This window comes from Acanthopagrus latus, chromosome 2 (genome assembly GCF_904848185.1).
Source record: "Acanthopagrus latus isolate v.2019 chromosome 2, fAcaLat1.1, whole genome shotgun sequence".
NCBI lineage: Eukaryota > Metazoa > Chordata > Actinopteri > Spariformes > Sparidae > Acanthopagrus > Acanthopagrus latus.
In genome coordinates this window covers 3,593,586-3,607,504 of record NC_051040.1, presented here as the reverse complement: position 1 = coordinate 3,607,504, position 13,919 = coordinate 3,593,586, and the positions used below count along the sequence as shown (strand labels likewise).

At 45.7% G+C, this 13,919-nt stretch overlaps 1 protein-coding gene across 1 annotated transcript; it reads left to right on the top strand.

Moving 5' to 3' along the window:
- Positions 1–1,737: 1,737 nt before the first annotated feature.
- Positions 1,738–5,718, top strand: foxa3 (forkhead box A3). Its single transcript, XM_037123718.1, has 2 exons — positions 1,738–2,141; positions 3,517–5,718. Exons 1-2 carry the CDS (start codon positions 2,070–2,072, stop codon positions 4,849–4,851), a joined length of 1,407 nt encoding a protein of 468 aa, XP_036979613.1. The 5' UTR covers positions 1,738–2,069; the 3' UTR covers positions 4,852–5,718.
- The last annotated feature ends 8,201 nt before the right edge of the window (positions 5,719–13,919 follow it).

The window sequence follows — 13,919 nt, the reverse complement described above, 5'->3', positions numbered from 1 at the left end:
ATGTGATTTTCTGTCGATAAATAAATGTAAAGTTAAATATATTTACATTTATGTTTTATTTTCTGATTATTGGAATCTGTCAAATAAAGTAATCAAAACACTTTCGCTCTGATGTGACTGAATATATCAGATAAATATTTAACAGTAAGAATAACATTTACCTCCAAAATGAAAGTGAAAATATTCAAGTAAAGTGCCTCAAAATCGTTCAGTAGTTGAGTAAATGTACATCGGAAGGTAAGACTACTTTCTCTTTCACCCAAATTAATATTTAAACACAGTGCAGGTACTTTCTGGGATGCATCACTGCAGACAGGATCGATGAATTTTACCTGCTGGAGGTCAGAGATGACGTCATTAATCATTAATTCAGCCTTATGAGCGTCCGGATGAAGACGCTCCTCTCTGCAGGGCTTAATTATATCATTACAGACGCGGAGGTGTGAGCTGACAAACAGTGTTCAGAGTCTGAGCTGCAGCTGGAACATCAGGATGAGAAACACGATGTCCGCTTCATCACGTCAGGGTCGATATGAAGAGAAACTCTGAGGGGCGCAGTGAAGTCTCCCGAGGCCCCGCAGGTGGATCTGATCTTTTATCTGACGTGTCTCCATATTTCTGCTCAGACTTTCCTGTTTTTTCGTCTTTTTTTTTTGCTTTTCTCACAGTCTAATCCCGGCGACCTCCCGCCTGCGCATCAATTACATCTCCATTGACCGGCCATTAGGCCGAGGCATTGACATTCACGGGCCTCCGTCTGCTGCGAGGCCGATGTGTATTCCACAACACAGGAGTCCTCAGGCCTCATGCATCACACCGGGATCACATTATTTATTGTGTTTCTCTCTCTCGTCTCGATGCCTCTTTGGAAGGAAAGAAGAAGTTCCCAGGCGACCCGGGATCAGTTTTACGCACAGAATGCGCACCGGAGGAGTTTTTACGCACGAACAGACACCGTGTGTCTGATGTGATGCTGCTCTTCAGGCCTGATGTTTTCTCTCTGATTGGATCTCTGATAACCCTCAAATATTTCCCTAACCCCTCGTGATTTGTTTATTTCTTCATGCCAATCAGGAGAATATTTGACTATCAGAGTCCAGAATCTGAAATCAGTTCGGCGGTTGCCACAATTAAGCTGCTCGGGGAATGTGTTAAAGGGCTCATGCCCCCCAGAGAAGTGATAGCCGAGGGAATTAACGATCCTCACGCCCCTCAACTCACACACACACACACACACACACACACACACACACACACACACCTGTCTCAGCGCCCCAATAAAAGCAGTTTTTTATTAAATTAAATATTGAATATTAAAATTATTTCTAACTCGATTTATAAACTGAGACTCTTGTTGTTTTGGGTTGAACTGAAGCCACCTGATCACATTTCATCTGGTTTTTTTTTGTTTTGTTTTGTTTTGTTTTAGAACAAACTCATTCTTCCATAACCGGTTTTAATAATACAATTAACACCTTCACAGTATGAACTTCACTGCTGCATTAGTATTAATCTACTCAGCTCTGTCGCTGGAGGATTATGGGACAGTCTTCTTCGTCCGGGTGGCCCCGTTGTAGCCGCCGGGCCAATATACAGCACGCCAGGGGGCCACATCGGCCTTTTTGCGGGGCCCTTCCTGGATCCTGACGGTATTCAAATGTCAGGATCTGGGCGGGACCCGCCGGCACCTTATAAACGGAGGACGCGCAGGTTTCTTCACTGAATCTGCGCGCTGCACCTCCGCCTGCCGCACGCTGCGTCCCGGGCTGACAAACACGGGCCAGGAGAAGAAGAAGAAAAAGAAGAAGTGAACATCTGCTGAGCCGTAACAAGATAAAGGTTATGAAACAATGGATGACTGACAAATAAGAAATATTGACTTGATATTTCCAGGAGCAGCGCCGCATCAGTCAGTCTTGGCAACAACAACAAAAAAAGGAGACAAATCTGTTTGGATTTTTCCAGAAAAGTTCCATCTTTACGAAGGATTTTAATATTTATTTATTTTTTATTTTTGCAACCAAAACGTCCGGTGAAGTGTTTCTCCTCCAAAAGAGATTGTGTTGGGGATGTTGAGCTCTGTGAAGATGGAAGCCCATGATCTACCAGAGTGGAATACTTTCTACAGCGAGGCCAGCGAGGTAAAGAGCCGAGCGCACACCACAAATAACAATTAATTCATCGAACTGTTTGAATGTCCTCATGTTGGGGAGCAGCGGGGAGAGACGCGGAGGGTTTCTGGAAGTGGAAAAAAAAACAGCAGACAAGAATTTACTGACTAAACGAATATAATATAATATATTATGATATAATATATATATATAATAATTTAACTTTAAAATCTTAATCTGCCACGGAGAAATTAAAAAGTCCTATAAGAATTAAAATAACTTAAATATGATGAAGTGCGTTTATTCAGGGACTATATATATATATATATATATATATATATATATATATATATATATATATATATATATATATATATATATATAATTAATTAATTTTAAAAAAACTAGCAGGAGATCAATACTTAAACACAATATTATTTTTCATTATTAAAACACGAGGCCTTTTTATTTTTATCATTATTATTATTATCATTATTATTATTATTATTATTATCAGGCCTTTAAAACAAAAGAGTGGTAAAAATGCGAGTTTTATTCTGACAAGCCACAAAATCATTATTTCGATCACTCATTTATAATTTACTGATAATTCGATTCCCGCAGCGTCATAGTCGAAATGTTCCTCTGGAAATATTCATTAAACGTTACTCGCTCATCGACAGTTCTCGTCCTCGCTTTTGTGTCGCTCCCGCAGCTTCTCGACTGTCGCGACGATTCAGGTGTAAATGCAACAAGACTTCTTCCTCTTCACTAATTCAATTAAGGCTTAATTCCATCAGCAGCTTCGTTCTCACCTCAGCTTCGACCTGATCAGATTATCGAGAAGAAGAAAGAGTCTGATAATATTTAACCAGCGACCATCTTCTCTCCCTCCCGAGGACTCTGTTTTCTCCTTTATTTAATATTTTACTACCAAAAAAAAAAAAATACAAAAAGATTAAACACCAATTATTTGAGGGGGAGGGAAAAAAACAGGAATGAATCATCTTTGACGAACACAAGAGAAATAAAAGCTGAGTTCAGAGGTTGAACATTTGGTTGAGTTGTTTTTTCCACGGACGCGGGAGGAGGCCGTCTGAACCGAGAGGCACCGTGACGCGCTTTTTACGCATTTTCAGGTTAACATCTCTGTGTGAAATCCATGTCCTCTCCGCGCACTGAGGGCTTCATTGTGCATTGATAAGGAGTCACTTTTAAAACGGAGACTGAAACCGCCTCACTCTCACATTCAAACACCTTCTTTAGAGCAGAAATTTAGTTTATATCAGTTTAAATCTACAGATTCTTTCATGTCGTCTGTTTTCTAAATGCTGAAATAAAAGATAAGTGTGTTTAATGATTTGGTTGATCTGTCCTCTAACCAGATGTTGTTCTGTTCCTCCAGATGTATTCCTCTCCCAGCACCATGAACTCTGGTCTGGGCTCCATGGGCTCCATGGGCACCATCAACAGCTACATCAACTTGAATCCAGCCACCGCCTCCCCTGCAGGCATGAACATGGCGTACCCGAGCTCCAGCCTCAGCGGGTCCCCTCTGGCCTCCATGGGCTCCGGGCCCGGCCACATGTCCCTCTCCCCGGTGGCCTCGTCCCTCAGCTCGGCCCCTCTGTCCCAGCTGGGCCCCGCTGCTCCGGGCTCCCTCAGCTCCCTGCCCCACTACCAGAGCATGGGCCAGTCCATGAGCCAGCTGGGGTACCCCAACACTGCCTCCCTGAGCCGGGCCGGACCCAAAGATATGCCCCCGAAGCCCTACAGACGCTCCCTGACCCACGCCAAGCCGCCATACTCCTACATCTCCCTCATCACCATGGCGATCCAGCAGAGTGGCAGCAAGATGCTCACCCTGAACGAGATCTACCAGTGGATCATGGACCTGTTCCCCTACTACCGTGAGAACCAGCAGCGCTGGCAGAACTCCATCCGCCACTCGCTGTCCTTCAACGACTGCTTCGTGAAGGTGGCCCGCTCACCGGACAAGCCGGGCAAAGGCTCCTACTGGACTCTGCACCCGCAGTCGGGCAACATGTTCGAGAACGGCTGCTACCTGAGGCGCCAGAAACGCTTCAAGATCGAGGACAAGATGGCCAAGAGAGGAGCCAAGAGCCAGGAGGGCTCAGGGAAAGGAGGCCACGGTGGAGATCACCTGTCGGAGGATCACAGCCCCACAGGAGGCTCAGAGGGAGCCGACTCTGCCCACTCAGACAACTCCCACCCGGGCTCCTCCGACGACCAGCCGCATCCCCGAAACTCCCTGGTTCCACTAGACTGCCCACCGCTGTCCTCCTCACACCTCCACAGCCCGCCTGTCTCCCTGCCACCTTCCTCCTCCACCTCCTCCTCCTCCATCCCTCAATCCTCCCTGTCCCTCTCCGCCACCTCCTCCACCTCCTCCAACCTCCTCCACTCCCAGTCTTTAGTGGGTAGTGCCCACCTCCTGCCCAGCACCATGCAGCACCACATGGACCTACAGAGTGACGCTCTCAAGTCCCTGGACCCCCACTACAACTTCAACCACCCGTTCTCCATCACCAACCTCATGTCCAACGAGCAGAAGATGGACCTCAAGTCCTACCAGGACCAGGTGATGGCCTACAACAGCTACACCGGCACCTCTCCTGTGGGGGCCAAGCAGATCTACGACAGCCCGGGGCCGACCAGCATGGACTCAGGCGCTTACTACCAAACTCTGTACAGCCGCTCGGTGCTCAACGCCTCCTAATATGGACGCTCACACACACACACACACACACACACACACACACACACACACACACACATACACACCTGTCTGTAGAGGTGAGCCAAGATGGAGACTTCTCTTCCTCTCTGCCTCTCTGCCCTTTTCTAAAATGGACACCCGAGCTCTCTTTATCTTCCTCTTTCTCTCTCTCTCCCTCTCTCTCCCTCTCTGGCTCTCGTCCAGCGGCCTTGGAAGAGACTCACATCTAAAATGGCTGCCGTGGTCGAGGGGCAAAAGAACAGTTTTTTTTTTTTCCTTTTGGAGCGTGGAGAGCGGTCGGTTACATGGAGGACAGAAGAGTGAAGCCGGACGGTCGGAAGACGTCTGACTCGTCCGTGTGTCGCAGGAGAAACTGCACGTGGTGAAATTGGCTCTGTACAAAATGTAAATAGAGGTAATGTGGGGGGAAAAGGATATTTGCATTTATTTATGAAGGGAATAAATTTTAATATATCTTGTATAGCGCTCTGTCGACCAGTTACAACCCCAATGTGAGTTTGTTATTTGTTTAAAATCCAAAGATGGAGGAGAGGAGGCGAGTTTCAGGTTACTGCTTCAGGCAGGTGTTACTGCCGTAGGAGACGTGTTTTCCTGCGCGTTACAGCATTTCACACCACGTCCATCATTTCTGTCAGATCAGGCGTCCGTCTATGTAAATGTAGCTCATGAAGTCTGTACTTTCAAACTTTTTTGTTTTTGTAGGTTTATATGAAGAAGAAGAAGAAGAAAAAAAGCCATTTTGTCCTCGTGGGAGGAGACAGAAGTTTAAATACAAATCTTCTGCAGCCACGAGGAAAAGAGGCAAAGTAACTGTGGTAAAAACTAAAAAAATAAAAAACAAACAAAAAAAAAAAAAAAAACCCATCATGTTTAAGTTTTTCATTTCCAACATTCATCGTCTGTAGTTACCTATATGAGAGCGTGCAAACCAGACGCGCCTCGACAGACTGTAACACTTTGAATAGCAGCTGGTGAGGTGCACGGGGGAGTTCAGTCAGTTACTAAAACAGTGGAGGGGAGGAGAGATGCACTATGGGAGGATTTACATACAGTACTTTGCACTATGGCGCTCCCACTGGCCAGGTGGGCTGATAGTGTGTGTGTTACAACAATGCTCAGAACGCCCCCCCTTCTCTCACTGTCAATGCATCAGCTCAATGGCTTCACAATGTCAAAGGGTGTCAACTGAAAAAAGTGCCTTTTTTTTTCCTCAAACGACTGCTGATCTGATCAGAGATCAATGTATCGACGATCTACTGAAGGATTATTCTGACAGCGAGCAGAGGACGCAGAAGTTTCAGGTCACGTCATGTCCTCTGCGGAGCTCGTTTTAGTTTCCAAGAGAAAATGTCTTTTATTTAAGCTACGTTGCTTTTCAGACTTTGAAAGTGTGCTGATATAATATATTGGTTTTTTTTTTGTTGTTGTTATTGTTGTTGTTGTTTTCCTGTTGTTCTAAATGTGATTAAAATGATTCATGTTTCATTTTTCTTATTAAAAAGGCAAAAAATGTGGGGAGAAAACGCTGCACTTGTTTTTCTTTTCCAGTCGATGTTACACAGGACGTGTCTCTTGTCTTGTGTGAACACAAGTCGAACACAAGTTAGCGGTAAAAAAAAATGTGTTTTTCACCCAGAAGTCAGTCTGTTGTTTATAGAAAATACAAAAAAAAATACATTTAACAGAAGTCAGTTTCATGGTCGATCAAACATTTTTGGAGTGTCACAGCAAAACAGCATCGAAGCAACAACTGAAGTAGATGCAGACATATTTTAAAAACAACAACCCATGAAATGCTTCAGTAGCTCCATGCAGCTCGTCCAGCTTAATCAAAGTCTCCTGAAGTCCTTAAATCCCACATGGATTTGTTTGCAGCTGCTAAGTTAAAAGTGTTAACCTGTCGCTTCAGTCGTTTATGAGAACACTGCAACGCTAATTTTGCTGCAAAGCTCCAAAAATGTTTTGTGGACAAAAACACGTCACCTGATTTTCATCCCCTGAGCTGAGAAGATGACAAACTGTGCAAGATTTAGTCGTTTTTTCGAGACATAATTTACAGCAGATACTTTTTGAAAGTATGTGAACCCGATGCTGCAACAACGAATGATTCTTGTTCAAATCAGATATGAGTTTGTAGATTGTGCAGCACATCAGATGGGACCTCGATGCCTCGTCAATCAATCAATCAATCAATCGGGACTCTTTCTTTTTTTCACCTGGCCGACGAGCCGCTGCGGCAGGAATAGCAGCGTCTTGTTGAAACAGCTCCCGACCAAATGACTGTGGTGTGTGACATGTAGGACTGGTAGACTAAACACGGCTGGATCACACTGAGAGCCTCAAAGCAGACCTCTGCACAGGCCATCCGCACACACACACACACACGCACACACACACACACACACACACACACACACACGCACACACACACACACACACAGGGCGAGACCCACACCGCTCCAAAAACGACTGACCAGCTTCTGACCCTGCACTAGAAAAACTATCAGCAAGTCAACAAAACAAAAACAGGGAGAACGTAGGAGCGAAATATTTTTGCTCTTTAATCTTTAGCGTGTGTGTGTGTGTGTGTGTGTGTGTGTGTGTGTGTGTGTGTGTTCAGCCTCTGCAGCTCCTCCCGACCAATCAGATCGCTCTCCATTTGTCCCAAACAAACTGTAAATGTGAAAAACACTTCCTGTACCCTTCAGAGGAGTTTTCCTGGGAAAGAGAGTGTGAAGTGTGGAAATAATATCAGGAGAAGAAGACGGGTTATTAATTCTCTTCACCTCTGCAGCAAAATAAAACATTTTTTTATTGATCCTGGTTCTTGTTCGGCCTTGTCGCCAGGCCTCCCGTCTCCCTGTCTACCTGTCTGTCTGCAGGTCCGCCTGTCTGTCTGCTGGCAGTTGCTCAACCCAGCCCAGTGTTGTCGCAGTCACGTATGTGTCGCTGCCTTTTCTTCTCTGTCACGCCAAGCTCAGAGACCATGAGGCCCGAGGCTTCAGATATATAGCCTGCAGATACATTCTCTCTCTCTCTCTCTCTCTCTCTCTCACACACACACACACACACACACACACAAACACACACGCGACATGTGAGCATCAGTGTTTAACTTCAGTTTCGATCAGTCAGGAAGCCAAAGAACACGTAATGGCACCTGTTGCTGCAGTAACTCGATTTTTATGATAATTTCAGCCTTTTTATGAGACAACATCAATACATCAGCCTATAAAAAGATCACAACACACACACTCACACACTCACACTCACACACACTCACACCTTAGAGAAATGGTTGCCAGCCTTCAGTCTAGAGTGGGAATCTAAGGCAGTTCGTCACCTTGCATACACAATAGTCCCTTCAGAGCAGTTGGCTTGATAAGATAGGCGAGCACCCGCCTGATATGGTCTCCACAGCTACAAAGACACACACACACGCACACACACACACACGCACACACACACACACACACACACACACACACACAGGTATGACTAACCTGGCTGACTCTAAAATGTCACTCTGATATGTTCCCCCTGCAGTAATCAGGTGACCACGCTGATAGTGGTCACATTCAGTCCAGGCTTCTCATGGAGGGAAACAGATTAGAGTCTTTCACAGATAACAAACTGTGGTTCGAGGTTTAAAGGAGCAACAATGCAGCCGCTGGAGTGGAACGATTTCGGCAACAAAGAGAGAAAACTGCAGTGTGACCCTTACATTTGTAACCCTCCCGGTTGTAATCTGTAACCCTCGGCTGACCCAGTTTCCAAACCCGAGACTCATAGAAAAATAGATACTGACGTCTGATAACAGTCTGCGTGTCACACATGGCCGTAAAAACCTCTGCTGGAGATACGATTTTCCTCAAAGTTCCAGGGATTTACCTCTTATCCACACATTGTTGCACGTTTGTCATAAATGTAAAGACTGAAATCATAAAATCAATATGTTGTGGCGGATCTCTGTCAGCCTGAAGGAAGGAAAGCCGTGTGATGATGCTGCTTTTAACATCTAATATTGCACATCATTTTGGCCACGACTGCTTCGTTGCTGCATCTAGTTTCTAGATGTCAGATTAGCTTCAGACACTGAGGCACAAGAAAAAGAGAGGAGAGAGAGTCCAGGAGGAGGTGGACTGGAGGTCTGAGCGGGTCAGGAGGCTGAGGAGAGCTGAGGACAGGATGTGGACATGTATGTAAGTCTGCGTGGTCGAGCATGCAACATTTGGTTTGGACCCAAATAAACTGACAGTGTCCTCGTCTCAGAATCCAGAACCATGTGTTTCTGCCTCTGGACACCAGATCTGATCAGCGCTGATAGTTTTGACTCAGACATAATTATTTACTGGATAAAATATTCTTTCTGCACATGACAACTAGTGTCTAGTTAAGTTTGGAGAGATTGTGTTTACAGTAGATGAACTGTTTAAGATCGAGGTTTTGGGATTAGGACAATAAAACACACAAAGGTAACTGAATGTTTGTGTGCATGGAGCTCAGATGCTGCACAGAGTCGGCTGCTCTCAGTGGAGCTGAGCGTTGGTACTGGATGTGGATCGGGATGTGTTTCTGGGGAACCGGGCTTCACTACAGGCAACCATTCAATGAGCTGTGATGACTGTAATCACCGTCAGTATGATTCACCTGGCTTGAGTTCATTTAAGTTATTTTCTCTCAGAGTTTGCTGTTTATAGAGGACATTCAAAGTTTTGCCTGATTTTCTAACGAGCTGAAGGGAGAAGAGGGTCAAACAGTTTTGTGGGTGGTGAAAGCCTTCAGATAAGATCTTATCTGACACTTAATCACGTTTTGCATAATTGTCGGCTCGGAAAGTCTGAAGGAAGCTTTAAAGAGAGTCGCCGCGGCCCTCAGACCCCTGTGAGGGTGACGCCGTTGTCATTTTTAGTAAAGTGGATATTTCTCTCCTGGGGTGCAACAGTCTGTCACCTGATGACAGCCGCCCTCAGGCTCTGCTGGCCACAGCGAGCGTGCACACCTGCACAAAGAGCTGCTGTGCTGAATGAGTTTCATGCCAAAGTATTTTCTGCTGCTGCTGTTTATGTCTAAACTTCATTTCATCGTATCATAGCCACTGCATACCGGAGACAATGAAACAATGAAACAAAGAAAGAAAGAGAAGGAGGAGGGCGGTGTGTGGTTTCAAGATGTGCCATGCAAATGAGGCCGTGCATCCTGGATCCTGTTAGGTGGATCTACTGTTTACACTTGTTATTGCCCGAGGAGAAGGAGGGAGGGAGGGGGAGAAGGAAGGGAGCACTTTCAGTTCATCCCTCAGGCTATACTCTCCATTTTTCTGGAAAAAAAAATGGGCTTGATGACAGACAGACAGACAGACAGGTCAGTTAGCGAGGCAGTGTGACAGTCAGTCATGATCTGAACCTGGACTCACAGCAGAAATCGCACTTTGCTGAACAAAAAACAACAAAAAAAAGTATGTTGCTCATGTAGGATTTCTATGCAGATGCACCCGAAACGACAAAAGTGTGGCGATGAATTTTATGTGTTATATGTTTCTCACAAGGTCTTAATATCAAATACAAGAATATTAAAATATGTTGAGAATGTGTCACAAAGACAAACTCATCTCTTATAACGTGTTTTTAAGCAGAATAGATAAAATGCTGCAGTTCAGTAAGTAGGACAGTCAGAGTCAGTATGACATTCAGTCAACACGCCCACCAGGTCGATAGACAGAGAAGGAGACAGACAGACAGACATGGAGGACGTGTGTGTCAACACTTGTGTCTCATTCACACATAAGAAAACACTTGACATGATCTTAATGAACGTAAATGATGAGCACAGCTGTCATGTTAGCATTTTGGGAATTCTGTACGCACGTTCTCTGTCACTCCTGTGAGACTAGCTCGCTGTTAGCGTTAGCAATACGTCTGGATGACCGTGAGGGAGACTGTGGTCATGTCCAACAGGTGCACGCAGAGCCGAACAGGCTCAGTAGAGGCCGGAGACGGATACAGACACAACTTTTAGACAGACACATGTCACATGGACAAAAAGCTGCAGCCAGTAAAGGAGACAGAGAGACAGTCAGTTAGTGTGTCAGTCAGACAGACAGTCAGACAGACAGACAGACAGACTGACTGACTGACTGACTGACTGACTGAGTGCCACTGGCCAGCAGAGGCACAGATAAGCTGGTGGACTTTGCTCCGCCGGCCGTGGGTGTTGCAAAGGGGCCCGAGATAAAACTGCTGGCCTGAGCGACGAACACAGAGGAGGCGGCTGATTACATTTAACCTGACGGTGTGTGTGTGTGTGTGTGTGTGTGTGTGTGTAGGGGGACAGACAGGGAGGACAGTATCGATCAAAACTGGACCATCGACTCAGGGACGCAGCAGATGAGCAGCAGAAAAAAACACACACACAAAAAAAGACAGCAGGCGGCCTCTCCGCTGTCGAAACACAGCGGGTCAAAGGTCGAGGGGGCAGGCCTCGAAAAAAAAGGCTGCTGGTTCTAATCCCTGAGTCGCTCACTGAGATGATGCTCTTTTTCTTGTGCAGCTGTTGTGTTGTAAAATAATAAAAGCACTGCTAAAATCCAGAATGTAATTCAGTTCTCGTGCAGAATCTCCTGAACGACTGAATCATGTTTATATGATCCATCGTTTTACTAAATTCTCGATGTTTCTTCGTGCCGTCTCTCCGGCTCTGTGTCTTCTGCCTGTTATATTTGTTCTCGTCTGTTTGCGTTGACCCAGTTTCCCTTCAGGGATCATTAAAGTTTTGTCTTATCTTATCTTAATTTCCGTGAGTAACATTGTCTCTGTTATGATTATACACACACACACATGCACACACACACACACACACACCACCTGCCGGGTTTGTCCCCCACAGTGACATGAGACACTCTAGATTTCAAAATAAAAATGTGTGGTTTCTAAAAGAAGCACATCAGTGTTTGGTGTCGCCGAGCGTCCAGCGTTGAGAATGTGCACAGCGCTGCAGGTGAGACTCCTGCTTCTCCTCTGCAGTTTCAGGATGTTTGGTTATGCAGTGGAGGAGCTGTGAGCTACAATATCCTCAGGACTGTGTACTCTCCTTCTCGTGTGTCTGTGGAGCACCTCGGGTTGGATTTTTATGATGTTGGACCTTTAGCTTGGCGAGCAGCGGCGCAGGGGGAAACCCCCTCGCGGCTTGTTTGTCTCACTTGAGTAAACTTTGATCCTCATAATCACCTTCACTTCCCAGACCTGTGGGATGTCACACTGCCTATCTCCATGATAAATGCAGCCCAACATGCAAACTTGCTCTAATCACTGTGTTCTTTCTTCCGTGGCGAGCTGATGCTGCCGGAAACCTCTCGGAGCTGGCAGATTGCTGGCCCATGAGCAAGGCACTTAAACCCAAACTGCTCTGTAGTGATGTTGATGTTGTCGTTGTTCTGGTGGGTTTGTGACGTTGAACGTGACAAACCAGGAAAACGGAAACAGAAAGGCAGCTCGTCTACGGTCAGCGGGAGAGAAGTCCGTCTCCTGTCGTCACCGAGTTTATCCACATTTAAAAAACCTGCATGAACCAACGTTTGGTCTAAAAATGGACATACAGTTTTGAAGGAGCTACCTGGCTGAGATCATATCTGTTTCTTATGAGACTGAAGCTCCCTGATGATTTCTGTCTCAGCCGTCCTCGGCTCCTAAAGGGATAACAACTCTCCTCTGACATCAGTTCAGTATTCATCTTTGCATCTGAATGAACGTCTTCTACATACATCTGTGACAGCTGGTAGCAGCTGATAGCTTTCAATTAAGCCAAGATTTTACATCCAACCAATAATTTCACTCGTATATAAAAGAAAACAGAGTTATTGGCCAGTTGTTTCTTCATAGCTGCTGAACAAACCGAGCGCTGGACTGTGGCGGTGTGGGGAGACATAAAATGTCCCCGAGTGTGATGAGACCTTCAGGAATGTTCTCCAACATCTGGAGAGCATGTGTGTGTGTGTCTTTATGTGTGTGTGTGCATGTGCGTGTGTGTGTGTGTGTGTGTGTGTGTGTGTGTGTGTGTGTGTGTGTGTGTGTGTGTGTGTGTGTGTGTGTGCTACTGGCTAGACTTTAAGACAACACTTCTTGAATTGACATGACAGCCACTACTGTCCGCTGCATTGTAAATCACAGACATTGAGATACACACACACACACGCCTGCGCACACACACATATAGACACATAAAGACACACAGAGCATGTCAGAGGCTGTGTTTGTCTCTGGCTCACAGATGGATGAAGACAGGGTGTCCACCCTTTGCCAGACGACAGGATCTGATGGAGCGATGTGTCGGACGGCTCTGTTGAATCTGGCTCTGCTCCGATAATCCAAACCCGACTTTACACGCCGGAGGTTTGGGGGCCGACCGGGTGAGAACCGCCGCTTTGATTCGCAGCTTGGATCAAAGTTGGCAGAGTTCCCCCCTCGAGTCAGACTTCACTCTGTTTGCTTGGTTTTCATGTTTGTATATGTCCCTCTATCAGAGCACATGAAACTTTCACTTAACGCTGCGTTTCTTCTGTGTGAGCTCCTGCCAGCTTCTCAGGACGTTTAGGTTTGTAGAAATTGATTCAAATGAAGACGGTTTGAATGTGTTTTTAGCATATTTTCCCAACTCTTTTCCCAACCAAATCAGCTTCTATTTCAAATAGCATCACATGCATATTCAGATATCTGTTCATAGGACTGAGCAGCCCTCCTCAGAGAGAATCACCATATAGTAGGTCGACACTGATGGCGGATCATTATCTCTGTTAATGCTGCAGTGCGACACTCTCGTCTTGTTGCTTTGGGAACAGGGTCGTGCTTTTACTGGCCAGCCACCTTTTCTACGTTTCTGCAAACCACAGACACGTCCGTGGTCGACTTTGTACCAAACGTGGCATATCACGTTCACACTATATGCTTTTTAGTGGACTTTCATCAGGAGGTTGGGGGGGGGGGGGGGGCGTTATTACAAGGCTGCAGAAAAAGTCAGAACATCTCTATCTGTGGTCGAGTGCAACCAAAATA